This window comes from Tiliqua scincoides, chromosome 4, assembly GCF_035046505.1.
Source record: "Tiliqua scincoides isolate rTilSci1 chromosome 4, rTilSci1.hap2, whole genome shotgun sequence".
Classification (NCBI taxonomy): domain Eukaryota; kingdom Metazoa; phylum Chordata; class Lepidosauria; order Squamata; family Scincidae; genus Tiliqua; species Tiliqua scincoides.
In genome coordinates, this window is record NC_089824.1 from 162,043,164 (window position 1) to 162,059,377 (window position 16,214).

Here is a 16,214-nt window from a genome sequence, read left to right on the forward strand (position 1 = left end):
TTATTAAGGATTTCGTGTTTTCCTATCCAATAGGAAAAAAGGAAGTCTCAGATAATTCCACCAGTATTCATACTTGAAGTTCCATCTGCAAATGATTGGGTGTGTATGAAAGCAAGGAAATGTCATGGCTGTTACGGCTGGAAGATTTTATTTGATAATATGATTTTCATTATCCTCAGAACATCTTGTGTTTTATGAGCAATTGTACTTGAGGTTTTTAAAGGATCAGCCTCAAGAGGCCAAACCGATCATCACTGTAAAAGGGGTTAACATCATTCCAGACTCCGCAAGGGAGATTTTTGTGTGTTATAAACAACTCTTCTCTTTACAAAGCCCGACTAGTATGAACACTATTGGAAACAATGTGTTTCAACTTGTTCATCAATAATCTGGAGTTAGGAGTAAATAGCAGCAAGATAGCCAAGTTTGCAGATGACATCAAACTATTTAGAGTGGTAAAATCCAAAGCAAATTGTAAAGTGTTCCCAAAGGACCTCTCTAGATTGGGTGAGCAGACACACAAATGGCAAATGCAGTTCAGGACCAGTAAGTGTAAGGTGATGCACATTAAGGCAAAAAAATTGTGCTTCACATTTACAGTGATGGAATCTAAGCAGTTGGTGCCAAATTTGGACAGGGATCTTGGTGTTGTGGTAGATAACTGTGAGCCCAATCCTATGTATGTCTACTCAGAAGTAAGCCCCATTCTAGTCAATAGGGCTTATTCCCAGGTAAGGGTGGATAGGATAGGACACTTTAGTGACCCAGTGTGTGACAGCTGTGAAGAAGGCCTATCCTAAACCAATTCAATGCTTCTGTTCATTTCCAGATGAACAGAAGACAGTAATTCAGTTAAATGATGATATGCTGATTTCTTACAAGTTGGAGATAAACCTTCTGGAAAATGGGAACCCAGGCTTTGTTTTATTTGCCTTTCCTGCAGCATGTGGTTTGGTTCTCTTGCTTGAATCATCTGGAACTATTTGCTGGGCAGATATTTTTCTGCTATGTTCTGAATCAAGTGGGTGATCCAGATGGAAAGCCTGGTGGATTGTCCAAACCTTCAGCAGGAAGTTAGACTAGCAGCCCAATCCTATCATCGGGTTGTATAGCTGGAACTTGTGTTTCAGCAGCACAGCCTGACTTACGATGTCACAAATGCAAGACACTGTCATGCGTTACCTGATCACTACTGGAAACGGCAAGTGGTATTGGCCACAGGACAGTGGCCCTCCTGAATCCCCTGGCACGAGTAAGTCAGTGGTGGGGGTGGGCCATGGGTGGGGAGGGGGAGTGATGGGGTGTGTTGGAGGAGGAACCAGGGGGCATGTTAGGAGGAGGGGTGGATCTGGCTGATAACGCATACCAGATCTTATTGTCTTTTTAAAAACTCCCCACCTCTTTTCCCTCCTCAGATATATGCCACCAAAATGGGTGGGAATGTCAAAGAACACCTATAGGCGGCCTGAGAGCTTACATGGAGGTTGAGATAAATAAATATGTTTTTTACAGGTACTTAGCTCCCATTTGCCTTCAGGTCATCCCTCCCTCCATAGCATGCAGCACATGCTGCTTTGGTGCAGCTGCATGCTATAGCATGGTGGGAGATTGGATTGGGCCCTTAACATGATCTGGACCTATCCAATCTCTGGTTCTGTTATTGTGCACACACAGCGCAGGCTTTGTAGGAGTGGAAGTTAGACATGCACTTTGAATTCATCCCATATGTGTGCTGTGCAAACTGAAATGCTTATTTTTGTGATGGGGAAGTCCTACTTTGAATGGAAATGTTGTGCCCATTCTAAATTCAAAGAAACTGTCACTTCACAGATTTTGAGTGCAAATTCTTGTGGATGAAACGAAATATGCCAAGCTTTGTTTTCATTGAATGAAATTTCTTTTTTGAGATTTGAAATCAAAGATTTTATAGTGTGCAATTCAGGATTTAAAAAAAAATTGAGCTTCACATTGAAATTTGCTTTCAACATTGATATATTAAAAAAATCACAATTCTGAATTCAGATATTGCTATAGACTCTTCCTAAGCAAGAGTTAGACCCTCTAATTCCCTGACCCATACCGTTTTTACCAGCTGGCTCCTTAAGCCAAAGTGCCTGTATATTGACATAAAAAAACAAAACCACTATACAAACTTTAATAGTTGATGCAACACTGATAGATAAAATGGCCAAAGTCTCTTCTCAGAAGGCAACCGCCATTGCTCCTCTTGCTTCTAAGGCTCTTTCCTTGTGGTATTTGTATCACAAATCATAACAAACCACAACCACTCAGAAATAGAAAAGTCAGTCCTTAATCACCTGGAATAGAATATGTTATCAGATGTTTCCCTCGTAGCTAGTAAAAAGCCTGTAAGGATCCTAGTTTTTGTTTTGTGATCCCCTCTTTTCCCTTTTTTCAGAATGGAAAAAAAAAAACTTTTTTATACAGTAGAATTATTTACAGTATTATATAACCCTGAGGAACTGATTATTTTCCTGCTCTGAGCTACAAACCCCAGTTATATTAATTACACAGAAAGGATTTGATTTTGATACCTGCAAAACACAACAAAAGAGACTATCAAGCATAATCTGGTCTCAGCTGGTGCACTGTGCTCATTGCCAGTGTGTAAACCTGCTAAGCCCATGCTATTTCAAAATTCCCATGCCCACTTCTCTTTTCCTGGAGCAGGCTTCTACCTGAAGATCGAAGCCCATGATGAAATTTTCGGATGTGATCCATCTCTCTCGTCTTCATTGCATATTAGTCTCAGAAGTTATTGCACATGCATGTGTTATTGCACATGCAATATTTCATGCTGGGGATGCATATTGCTGTAAGTTGCACTGCAGTATAGGATCTGAAGTCTCTACGACTAATGGGCAAACAACAAATGTGCAAAAATTAACTGGACCTACACAGATGGTACAACTGGATCAGCATTTGGCACAAAACATTTTCAAATAAAATATACCAAGGATGTGACAATGCACAAATACAGAACGGGAAACTTTGGTTCATAAGGGTATCGAAGGAAATAGCTGTCGTTTGAGCAAACTAGTTTGAGCAAAATATTTGACACTTCCAGGATGAATCTGCACAAAGGGGTTAAACGGAATCACCGCAAAATTAGATGGCTGCCAGATATTCAGGAGTAATGTTCAATGTAATATTCAAGCACCTCTCTCTATAGTCACTTGGAATTCTGCTATTTATGCATTTGACAGTAGCAATGAGGGTAAAGGTAGAAGGGATAATAGAACATAAATATTAAACCTTTCTGAGAACAGTTTTGAGGATTTGAATCTACGTAAGTCTCAAACAGGTCATATTTGGGTCTGACCCAAAGCTGCCCTAAAGGGACTGCTATTTTCAACAGACCCAGAACCTCTTCAATCCTTTTCCTCCTCTCACTTAATAAGGCAAGAGCTGGCCTCATCACACATCTGCAAGCCAGGAAATTTCACCTTCTCTTCTGAGAGGGCAAACCAGCCGAGCAGCTTATTTGGATTCATGTCAGAAACGAAGCACACACTGCTCAAGTTCCTGGCTGCCAATTTGCCTGGGTTCTTCAAAACCTGATGCTGATGCCAAAAAAGATGAACGCTTGTTTGCAACTCTGTGCAGGACTGACACCTAAAATGGAGCATGCTCATAATTGTTCTTCTCAGGGCTCCATAAATGTTGGCTGTCCATGGCAACCAGCCAACATTTGAGATCACCAGGGCAGGCATAGGGACTTGTCTGATAACACAGTCGTAACTAAATCCTAACCACCAATGCAGCCATGCCACCAGAGTGCACACTTCATCCTATGGGGGGGGGGGGTTCATGGAGGTCTCCTCCAGGTAAGAGAGCATTTGTAAGCCTCCATTAGCGCACTGGGTCACCTTGGATCTGTGCTAGCTACTTTACTGGGACAAGGCCAAGGTAAGTAATGGAGAGGGAATGGGGAAAAATATGGGATGAGGATATCAAAACGGGTTGCTGCCCCTGATATCTATCCCATTCTGCCCACTATTCTGCCCCCTCCCTTCCCAGACACTCTCCCCACCTCCCTCTCCCCACCCATGTTCCACCCCACTGCTGTCTTACCAGCTCTGACAGGGGCAGTTGGAAGGGTTTGCAGAAGCTGGACTAGATGGGCCTATGGCCTGATCCAGCAGGGCTGTTCTTATGTTCTAAGGCAGGCGTGTCCAAAGTTTTTGGTAGGAGGGCCACATCATCTCTCTGACACTGTGTCGGGGGCCGGGGAAAAAAAGAATTTACATATAAATTTGAATAAATTTACATAAGTTTGCATAAATGAATATATTAAGATGAACTTGTATGAATGAATGAAGATCTTGCAATAGCTCAAGGCCTATAAAAGGCACAAAGCAAGGCTGGCCTTTCCTTTGCTGCCGCTACTGCATCACAGACATGAAACAACAAGGAGTGGAGGGAGCCCTCATGTCACAGCTCACGGGAGAGGTCAAACAGTTGCCCTCACGCTGAGAGCAGTTGTGTTGGGCCAGTGTGGGCTCCAACAAATCTCCGGAGGGCCAGAGGCTCATTGGAGACTGGGGGCTCCCTGAGGGCCACATTGAGAAGCCTCGAGGGCCGCAAGTGGCCCCAGGGCTGGGGTTTGGACACCCCTGTTCTGCTTTGGCACTACTACCTCTTGCGGTGGTGCTTGCAAAATGGCTGCCAGAGAATTGCTGCATGTACCATCAGCAGCCATTTTACAACATTGGAAAACTGTCTGACTTAAATCCCTTAAAACCCAAGTTTTTTTGTTTGTTTTTTTAAACTTTAAGAGAAACAGAGGAGCTTCCCACAGAAAGCAGGAGACTGTTTGGAAGTACGAGGGTCAGTCGTAATTGCCATCAGGATGTACATGCTTTTCTGAAACTTGGGTAGCTAAGCATATGTCCAGAAGCAGCTATGTGCAACTCATGACAAAGCTCCACTGAAAGTGGAAACAATTTCACTAGTGCACCAGGTTGAGGCAGGATTCAAGGACAGCAGACCAAGGGCATCCCAAGCACGCCTTTCAGAGGCGTGGTTTGACTCGACATGACACTGGTCATTGGGGTTAAAGAGGAACGATGCTCGGTATATGTGCGCTCTGCCTGCCATAAAGTGTGCCCACACACTTGGTCAAACCAAAGCAGCCACTTTGGCAATGGAAATAGTGCTTGCAGTCCAAAGTGCAAAAGACGAGCTGTGTGAGGCCCTGAGCCTATCACCTAGATACCAGATCTCAGAGGCTACAAGAATGTGACATCATCTTGGGACTGAACCCAGTGCCAGTGGGCGTCATACTCCAGGTGTCGCCTGCTGTTCAGCTTACAGTTTTCCGAGTCACCTTTGCTATTCCTAGAGGCCTTTGCTGCTGGACTACCTTTGCTTGATCTCTCAGCAACTGCTGAGGCCAATTTAGTCTCCAGGCTTTGCTCCATCCCTGACACCTGTCTGCCCAAAAGCCCATTGGCCACTGGTGGTGACTGTGTGGCAGCTCTGTTTTGCTCACTGGAGCCTTGACTTCTAACCAAACTAGGAACCTTCTCATGATATGCTTTGTTTTTTTCCTGTTCTATGATGGCACTCTTGGCAGAAAGAGCCCTCTCTAAGTCAACCTTTGATCTCTCCAGTTCAGCTTTGGTCAGTGGCCTGCCAGGTGTTGATGACATAATGGGTTCTACAGAAGAGCCCTGTCCATACTCATCCATGTCATCAGCAAGCGTGTCCAAGTAACTTCCAATGGAGATACTGTCCAGCTTGTCATTGGGATCCAGCAAGCTGTTCCAGCTGCCCCGTCGGGATGTCTCTTGACTCTCTACCAGGCTGTACTGGCTGCTGGTGAGGCTGCTGCAGTGACTGGTCAGCATCCCTTTCTCTTCTAGTAGCCATTTCACTGCCTCAATGCCCTCATTCACAGCCACAAGCTGCTGTAGGATCTTGATGTCTATTGCTCTTAGGTAGGCCTGTGGGAGAAGAAAGAAAAATAGAATAGTGGTCAGGACAATTCACTGCGGGGTGTACTGAATTGGGGAAGCTGAATTCTGGAAGCTGAACTGAAGTGACTTTATACTTGCACAGCACTCAACACAATGAGTCAGTGCTCTGAAAAATGCAATCGTGTATGAATGTGTGGGTGTGTGCAGTCACACTGGAGACACGTAAAGATAAAATGGGCAAGAGAGGCAGCCGCGGAGGATTTAAGGGCCACTCACGTGGGTAGAGGGAAGGAGATCAGAAGAGCGAGAGGGGGGTGGCAGCCACTCGGATTCTACTTCCTGGTTACTGGGAGGCCCCTCAATCACTGAGAGGACCAGGGCTTCCCAGGTCCAACTAGACTGTAGGACCCCACCCTACTATTGTGGGGAATGAAACAGAGAGGACGGGTTGGTTGGGGCCCTGGACCAGGCAGCAGCTGGATGAATTGGCCACCACCACCATGGAGAGTGGGCTTCAGGATCCTGTGACGGCCCAGAAGTAGGAGGTGGGCAGTGATACAGGCCCCAAACTTCCTGCTCCTGGCAAGGCTGGTGCCTGGGATGTATATTCCATTTGTCCAATGAAAGCACCGACCCTCCCACTTATAAATATTAATTTGCATTTGTATTCTCCATGCACGTGTGATTACAGAACCCTATTACCACAGTACCTCAATCTTGCAACCTACGACTGTAAAGCCTAGAACGATAGCATGGAAGATGCAAGATCATTCTGCAGGATGGGTCATTCTCCCTGGAGGTCACCTTACAATAGCTTGGAAGGGCTGGGGGTTTTTGCATGGTGAGAGGCTAGAACCAAATAGCCCCCACTCCATAACATCAGCATTTCTAGGTTTAAAGCATCTGTTTGGCTATATGAATCCACCCCCAGGGCAGGAAAGCTGACCTGCCAAACCATTCATATTTGTAATGTGTGTTTGGTCATGTACATTGCCAGCACAAGACTGCAGCAAGAAGCCATCACACTGGGCAGAAGAGAGGCAAGTACATGGAGAAGTCAGAAAACAATTTGTTTAAAGAAGTTTGATTTATTAGACTTGATCCGAGGACTGCAGTATTGCAAAATGATTCCGGCTGGACAAGATGCCATTGGACAAATTGATGAGGTATCTGAGCACCATGGACAAGGGAACTGGGGGGAAAAAAAGTCCTGAGAAATGTATTTGCCTAGAGACCAGGTTAGCCACCAACAGCCAACAAACACTGGGATGTGTGAACAGTCATCAGCAAAGGACACATACGTGACATCAGCAGTTGGGCACTGGCCAAGGGGCTGTGCCTGTCAGAGAGCCCACCTGACCAGGCCAACCCCTGAGCACCCAATAAGGAATTGACCTTCTGCCTTCCTGATCAGAGTCTAACACTCTAACCACTGTACCCCAGTAGCGCTCTGTTGCAACACCAGTGTTTCTTGCAACAATCGTCATGTGCTGAGCTGCTCTAAGATGGCGGGTTTGCCCCAAGGTGCTCTAATATAATTTACAGCAAAATTCTATGCATGTCTGCACAGAAGTAAGTCCCACTGTGTTCAATGGGGCTTACTCCCAGGAAAATGCAACCAAAGTGACTAACAACAACATCCCAATGAAAATTAATGATCCACATGCATTTCGCTCACTCTGCCAAAGTCTGCCCATGCAACTGATCTCAAAACAAATTCTCAGTTTTAGGAGAGGGAAGTTGTCATGATGCCTGGATGTTCTCTTAAAGAAAATCTGAGAAAAGGAATCACAGCATTTTCCCCCCTCTCTGATCATTCCCTGAAATTGGTTTAGGGTTGAGATTTCAAGGCAGTATCGTATACAAGGGCTTGTTGTCAGCGTGGGAAGGAAGGTGGGCAGTGAGCAAAGGAACAATGACATTCCAGCATGTTTGTACTTCCATCACAATCGTGTGTCTTGAATTCAGACAAGGGAAGTTTGAATGAACAAATGGAGGAATTGTGGCTAAGGAAACATTTAAGCAGGAAGTTTTTTTTGTGTGTGTGTGAAAAATGATTCAGGAAGTGACCAGAGAACAAATGTTTGATCTACAGGATATGGATCTTAATGCACAAAGTCATAGTTTTTGTTTTTGTTGTTTTTTTTTTGGGGGGGGGGGAGAAGCAAATAGACCACAGGTGTGCTTTTAAAGAGCTGTGACTGCTTTGTAGTAGGATTTCCCAGTGCAAAGGATCAATGTGTGCTGTCTGATGGAGAACTTGGTGCAAGGGATGAAGCTAGACTTCACAATTGCTTTCCAGAGTCTTCACTTCCATCCTTCATTTGGATCTATTAAAAACATGTTAAAACTACAATTGCTAGGATTTTAAAGAAAATATGTATAGAAGGAGCATACATCAGGGCTGTAATTAGATGAAATGACTTTGTCTGCAGTGCAGGTAAGTCACGGTGGAACTGGAATTTCTGAGATGTGTAGGATATGCCCATATAGACTGCATAAAGCCCTCAGGGCGTATGTGCTCACCAGCTTTCACAAGACATGCTCAGTGGTACACAGTGGTTCCCAAACTGTGAGTAGGGACCTGATTTTGGGTGTGCTGCAAAACTGACAAGCTGATAGCTGACAAGGAAAATGCATTGAGCCCTATGGAAAACTAAACTAAAGCTAAACTGAGCCACACAAGCATGTTTACTCTCAAGGAGGCAAATGTACCTCAGCTCTTACCAAAGGCAAGACAAAGGGGAACACCATGCAACCCTAATGGTTCCAATCTGATGAATGTGGAGTTCAACAAATGCACCAGAAACGTTTGTTGAGCTCCCCCTACACACGCCCCTCACCTTTGTTGTTGCTTGACTCTTTGTGACCCCATGGACCACAACACTCAAGGCCCCCGTCTTCCACTAACTTCCAGAGTGTGTCCAAATTCATGTTCATTGCCTCCGTGACACTATCTAACCATCTCATCCTCTGCCATCTCCTTCTCCTTCTGCCTTCAATTTTTCCCAGCATCAGGGTCTTTCCTAAAGAGTCCTCACTTCTCATGAGATGACCGAAGTATTTAAGCTTCAGCTTCATCATCTGTCCTTCCAATGGAAACAGAGGCTTGAGTAGCTGGGAAAGTGAAACTTTTTTTTAATCTCATAAAGCTACGTGTGTCCCGATAGAGTGTTGTTTTAAAAAGTGGGTCCCAGTGCTAAAAACTGGGGACCACTGGTATGTCATTTTTACCAGAGATGGCAAAATAACTAGTTGTGCTTGGTTGGATAATCAGGACTAAAAATTATCCACAAATCCATGAGGAAGACAAATCCCTTTGTCATCAGATTGCTCTCTAAACGCTTCTATGTTGCTATCCTAAATATATTACATTTAAATCCTATTAAAACACATGAAACTCATTTCTGAGTAAACATAGGACTGGGTTGAATGTCCACTGTTAAGGTATGTGACAGGGGATGGATCTACAGCTGTGATAAAAAAGTTCAGGACAACTCAAAGTCAATTTCATTAAGCATCTGGGTGCTTCCTGAAACTGCTAAAAGCGCTGGATTGCATGACCTCATATATCAGTCATGTGTAGGCTACAACATCAGACAAAGAACTACTTTGCGTACTCTATTACTAATATATACATATTTGGGTTCATTTGCTGTGATGTGCAGAAAGCCCAACCTTATGCATGACAGTGTTTGCGTAACATGGACAGAGATCTAGTTGCACTGAGCCAGCTATCAACCACATATGGGGAGAAGCAGGCCGCCACCCAAACAGCCTTTGATGGCTGAGGAACCCAATGTGAAGTAGGCACTGGGGACACAGTTTTTTCCCTTTCCTACCATCTAGAAACTAAAGTTTTACACATATTGCTCCAATTAGAAAAATGCCAGTTGTGCCAATCAGCAGTTCAGGAAGGGTAGCTGGAGGGGGGGGTCCCATTTTCATCCATGCCTACTCCCTAACAAACAACTGATTAGTACAATTGCTGAAGGAACTACCTGCACACAGCCCTGGCTGCTGCACACATTTATAGACAGATCAAGGTCAACATACAAATGAGTTTAAATATGATTTTCCAGTGTTCATTATGTGTTCAGTGGTTGTGTGAATCAACCCTCAGAATTAGGATCTAGATAAATAACTGGGAACCTGAACTGAAAAACTGAATAAAAACAGAGATTATTAATTATGTGCCAGAATCAAATATCCCTGATCTCTGTGTGTGACAAAAGGCACGTGAGACAAAAGGCAAGGTAAAAATCTTGCTGCAAAAAATAAAGTTTGTGAGAAACTCTATCTCTTAGAACTGCATTTCGGGGTATTCTGTGCAAGGAAGACAATCAATGTTGTGCACTTTCTAGTATCATGAGTTCTGCTTTCTAAAAGCTCTTTGCTTACTTACCCCAAAGAGGTGCCAGGTTTTATAATTAAGCTGGAATCTCCCAGCAGCTGCCAAGATTTTAGTAGCCAATAAAGTACCTTGAATAAAGTCTTGAATAAAGACCAAGAAAGGCGGTATATAAATACTGTATATTATATTATTATTATATATTATAAAGTGGCAGAATTCTTTGACACCTTCTCTAACAGAATGACAAGTCATTGAAAAATTACCAAAATTCCAGAACTTACAGAAAGTATATGCAAGTGTATATCACATATACTTGGTATGTATTAAATGCAGCATCCATATCTTGGAGATTTTTTTTTTTTAAACCCCTGCTAACTGGCCAAAAAGGTTCTTTTTCAAGTGATTTTCCTCTCATATATTGCAGGGGGAGAGCAAGTGTCCCTATTCACCCAGCTTAAGCATCTTTTACAATGGCTACTTGCTGGAGTGTTTTTAGATTGCGAGCCCTTTGGGGCCAGGGAGCCACTACTGCATTTATTTTGCTACTTTTAACCTCTTTGTGAACTTTTTGTTGTTGAAAAATGATATATAAATATTCTGAACAATAACAACATCCTCAGGAAGCAAGGCCCTTCCATTACAGAAGAATAACAGACCAATCCAACACCCTGCCAGCCAACAGCACATAGAGCCACTGACAAAGCATGTGCTGCATTCTATGGGGCAATCAGACAGCCCATGGGAGATAAGTAAAAATCATTTTTACTTACCAGCCCATAGACTTCCTGGCCTCCAGTGGGTCTCCTGTGGCCTACATCAGCTCTTTTCCTGGCATACATCCAAGGAGGTTCCTGGGAGAGGGTCCAGGCCAAGGAGAGGGGGTAGGATCTTGGTGTACATCACTGTTGAAGAGATACTTCTCCCCACCAAAACAAAACTACCTCCAGGACACTCCCCACCCCAAACAACCCATGAGTCTTCCTCACACCATTTCCACCACCAACTTACTGGCAGCTGCACAGGGTGGCAGAGGTTCAGCAGGCCACCACTGTATGCCCCCATTTTGCTATGGAACGAACAGGAAGACTAGACAACCAAAACAAATTAGCAGCTCCCTGAGTTCTATGTGCCAAGTCCTCCTGGATACCATATTTGTGGATTTGTCAAATTCCCCTGCTTTCCTAGATTGACAAGCTCCACATCTGCCCGGTTAACTGCTGAAAAGCTGATTGCCATGAAGAGCTTCCCAGGACCCAAATAATAATAGAACAGGCCAGTTTTGACCCAACGTGTTTAAGGTCAGGGTCAACCCATCCATGGAGCCAGCTGATGTGTGTTGCATCAGTAGCAGACTGCAAGGAATCCAAGGGTGCAGCTGCTTCAGGTTGCCTTTCACCTAAGTATACAGCGCCTGCCACCAGTGCAAGGTCCAATGGCCTGCTTCTCTCTCACTCAAGCAAAAAGCAAAAGATTTCCCTCCTTGCTGGGTATTTGGATGGGAGACCGCCTGGGAATACCGGGTGCTGTAGGCTTCTACCATAGTCTTTGGGACTGAAGGTTGCCAACCATGTGCTGTCACCAAGCCTGGAAGTGTGGGTTTGATAACAGTACATGAGGACCATAGTAAGGGTTTGGGATTTTTTGTAACACAGTGGTGGCAAACCCAAGACTGCGTCAGGCAGCACACCAGATCGCATTTAAGACTGAAATCCTAAAAATGATGCTGGGATTTCATTGCTTCTTAAAAGTTGTCTCTCCAGTAAAACTGCAGTGACACACAGAGTTTGTGCCAAGAGCACTTTGCAGGGGCTGTTTAATATTAATTAGTCATTAATTGAGATCAGGCAGCACATTTTCTTGTTTAATCCAAATCTCTTGTTCCTCCCTCCCCAGGATTAACAGACACGAACTTCCTATTTCAGCTTTTCCCTTGTAAATGTAGTATAAATAGGTCCTTCAGTCATATAAGACTGTCATCCGATCCAAACATGAGCTATGGAAAGTACTTGAATCAAAGTTAAGTTAGCATCTATGAAATGAACACCATGAACCTAGAGACATTTAAATGAACATAATCCCATGGACTTCAACAGAATTTACAAACACATCACAGCTGGTAGAATGTAGTTGTGAAAGATAGAAGCTATGAGCCAACTCCCCTGTTCAGATCACATTTCAGCTGTAACTCACTTGGGGCCCAATCCTATCCAACTTTCCAGCACCGGTGCAACCACAATGCAGCCCCAAGATAACAGAACAAACATTCCTTTACCTTGAGGAGGCCTCCGTGACTGCCTCTCCACCACAGGAAGCAGTACATGCCCCATTGGCACTGCAGCACCAGCACTGGAAAATTGGATAGGATTGGGCCCTAAGTGAACATCATCAAGCCTCATTCTTCATCTGAATGAGAAGGTAATTACACTGGGCAATTATAACTAATCTGCAAATTTCCCAGAATCCATTACATTACAAGTAGCAGCCTTGCAGTTAAGCACTTGCTCATTTGTCTGCAGCAGCAACAATTCCTTCTGGACAAGTACTTTGCCAGATGCATTGCTCAACTCATCCTGTGACATACAGGTAGGCTGGTAAAAACAAATGCCCAAGACTCCGCAAGACTGCAATCCAAATCAATGTAATTAACCATTCAGAGCTCACAGCACAATCCTATGCATGTCTACTTGGAAGTAAGTTCTATTGTTTTCAGTGGGGCTTGCTCCCAGGGAATGTGCATAGGATCAGCTGTGCAGCCCAATTGTATGCAACACTGAATTCCATTATTGCAAAATGGCTGCAGAGCAAAAGAGGCAGCAGCGCTCCCCAGCCATCATTGGACTTTGCTGCATGCATCAGAAAAGGTTATGCAGCGGAAGCGGGGGTGGGTGGGTAAGGAGGGGGCAAAACAGGGCAGGGGGGAGGAATGGGGGCGGGGAGGTTGTGGCTGGGGTGGATCTGGCACACATCAGATTCTATCCCCTTTTGAAAGCTTCCCTGCCTCCTATCTCTCTCCTTGGACTTGCACCAGCTACAGAGCTGGTGCAGGTCTGAAGAGACCAATGGCAGACCTGGAGGCTTACGGAGGGGTAAGGGGAAATAAGTCCCCTTTCCTCTCTGAAGCTTCCCAATCTGCCCTCCACACTAGATACAGTGCACCCATTTTCACTGCATCAGCGGGGTGGGGGGGATAAGAAAATAGACTGGGCTGGCAGTCTAATAAATTATCACTGTGTGTGTCATTGCTATGAGCTTATGTACCCCCACCGCTTTCCTTCCATATCAGCTTCCTTTTAAATAAAGAATTCTAAACTAAGCTGTTGATCAGCAATGCTGAATACCATCTTCCAAACCCCTCCAGTCACTCTATGGCAGTGATTTTCAACCTTTTTCGTCTCATGGCACACCGACAAGGTACTAAAATTGTCATGGCACACCATCATTTTTTGGACAATTGCCAAGGTACACCTTTCTGTTGGTGGGGGGCTCATTTCCCCAATGGTCCTATTAATAAACGACCCTCCACCAAACTGCCACGGCACACCAGTGTGCCACGGCACAGTGGTTGAAAATGGCTGCTCTATGGACTCAGAGACTTTAAGAGCTTCCTTGTCATGCTGGGGAACAGATGTGTGCCTGAGACAAAGAGCCAGCCAACATGTGGCACAAGAGAGGCTGTTCCCTTGTCTAGTCTTTTCTGCCTGGAGAAACAATCTAAAGATAAATCACTTTCTCCACTGTGCTCTTTTTATGTTGGCTTCTGGAATAGTGCCACTTGCAGGCCAAGTGACAGGTGGGAGATAATAAAAACACTTGGCAGAATTGGATGGGCAGTATTGATGAGCTAGATTGGTGTTCATGTTCCTCATCTTTAGTCCCTTTTTCACACTTGCAAGGATTTTGAGAAAGGCTGCTGGCTAATAATCATATTTAGACATTAAAGCTAAGGATTCACTGAATATTCATAGAATTCTCAAACTGGAAGCCTGACCTAAAGGCTACCTTCTCCCATGGTGGTTATCTTCCATTTCTATAAATATTCCCAGTGGATTAAACTCATATCCGGATTATAGAGTGCTGCAAGGAAACAGCAGTAGTGAGCAACATGCACCATAGGAGAGGTGCCTGCAGGACAAAAAAAGAAGTTGAGTAAAACAGACCCAAATGAGACAGGCAAGTCAACTGTGCCCCACCACCAAGGCACCACTTAATCTAATTTCAGGAGCGCACCTCCTAGATGGCAGTGATTTAGTTATGCGTTTGCAGACACAACACTTAACAACACTTACAAAGTACACTTATAAAGTACGCAACACTTATAAAGTACATTTCACATGTCTCAAGCAATTTGTATATGTTATCTCAATAATCCCTACGTCACCCCTGTAAAAATAGATCAGGACTATGAGCCCCAGCTTCAGGGAGACCGAGAACTAAACAGCATGTGTCTTTAAATGCCTCATTGTACCATTGGTGGCATGAGTTTACTTATGAGTAGCCACATCTCAAACTGGGGTCACAGCACACAGGTACAGAGTGTTTAACTTATGCACTGTTTCCCCTGCTGAAAATTCTTCCTAAAAAGTTACTATTTAACCCCCACCCCCAACATGCCATAACAAGCAAATTGCATTTTGGGAATTAAATTACTGCTTTAGAGGCGAGCATCTTTGCTGGGAAAACAGTATAGAAGTAATGAGTTAATGACCCTTGACCAAAGTGTTGCAGTCAGGATCCAAACTGCACCCCCATGTAGCTGCTACTCCCAAGTAAACTCAAGCCCCTTCTTTTGCTGTGATGCATTTAACCTCCCATGTAATTTAGCCCTTCATCTGGGAACTTGCCTGAAGCCACCTAGTGAGATCATGGTTGTAGTGAGGCTTGAACAACAAGCTTCTCAACTCATAGTTCACAACTGGTGTCATTTCACTATACCAGCCTCTCCTCTCTTTCCCTAGTTCTCTCCCTGTTGTGTTCTCAGCATTTTGGTATCAGTGAACCATGTGATAACCATTCATAAACATTACCTTGAAGAAAACAAACTGGGGGAAGCAGCACTGAGATAAGGAGAAAGATTCCTTCCTTTATACCCCCCTTACTCTAAGAGCCAATTTTCACAATTAAATGTGCTGTCCTTGGATTTTGGGTAGAGCAGATCCACAAACTACCTAGCGTGCTTCAAGACTGATGTCCAAATGGTTCAGCAGATAAGCAGTGCACTACTCAATGCAGTTTAATATACAACTGCCAGACAATCTGGGCACATGCTACAGCAATCACTACAGCAACTGCTGAGCAAGCTGCATGGATCCCCAGTCAACCCACATTCACAACAATCCGGTGCAGCTGCCTGAATTGGTCAAATTGGACATGTGATGCACGGGGCAGTGAAACCAGCTGCTGCTCTTGATAAAATGTCCCTGAGTTCATCTTTTCCAGTCCTGCTATACCTGTTCAGTAGGAACTGCAAGGAACTAGGAAGGGGAAGAGACCAGTTGGTTAATCAAATGTCAGCCCTGCATAACTGACAAACCAAGTTAAGAATGTGATGAACTGAAACCGATTGAGTCCTACTGACTACTTCAGTGCAAGCACTTCATACAATCAAGTTGCATACCTTTCCCTCCCTTTTTCCTGGGAGTAAGCCCCATTGGACACAATGGGACATACAGTACTTCCAATGAGTACTGTAGGATTACACCCTCATTAGTGTAATGGTAAATTCTGACATGCAGGAGCTCCTCCTGATGCCCCCATAGCCTCACTCACTAACACTTTAAATGTTTGTCATTGATGTTTATTCTTTTGCCAGTTATTCCTATTTCAAAATGTATTATACTTCATTTAAAGAGCTAGCTGATATTGTCCCAAACTCTTGGAGTGGGTTGCAATGGTGGAAAATATATAAAAATTGGGATAAA

The 16,214-nt window shown here is 44.2% G+C and overlaps 1 protein-coding gene across 1 annotated transcript in view; it reads right to left on the reverse strand.

The window, feature by feature from the left end:
* Positions 1 to 4,086: 4,086 nt before the first annotated feature.
* LURAP1 (leucine rich adaptor protein 1) overlaps positions 4,087 to 16,214 on the reverse strand; it is a 33,874-nt gene continuing 21,746 nt past the window's right edge. The window contains exon 3 of the mRNA XM_066624625.1: positions 4,087 to 5,969. Within this exon, the coding sequence (XP_066480722.1) occupies positions 5,253 to 5,969 (717 nt within the window). The 3' untranslated portion in view covers positions 4,087 to 5,252. The remainder of the gene's footprint in view (positions 5,970 to 16,214) is intronic.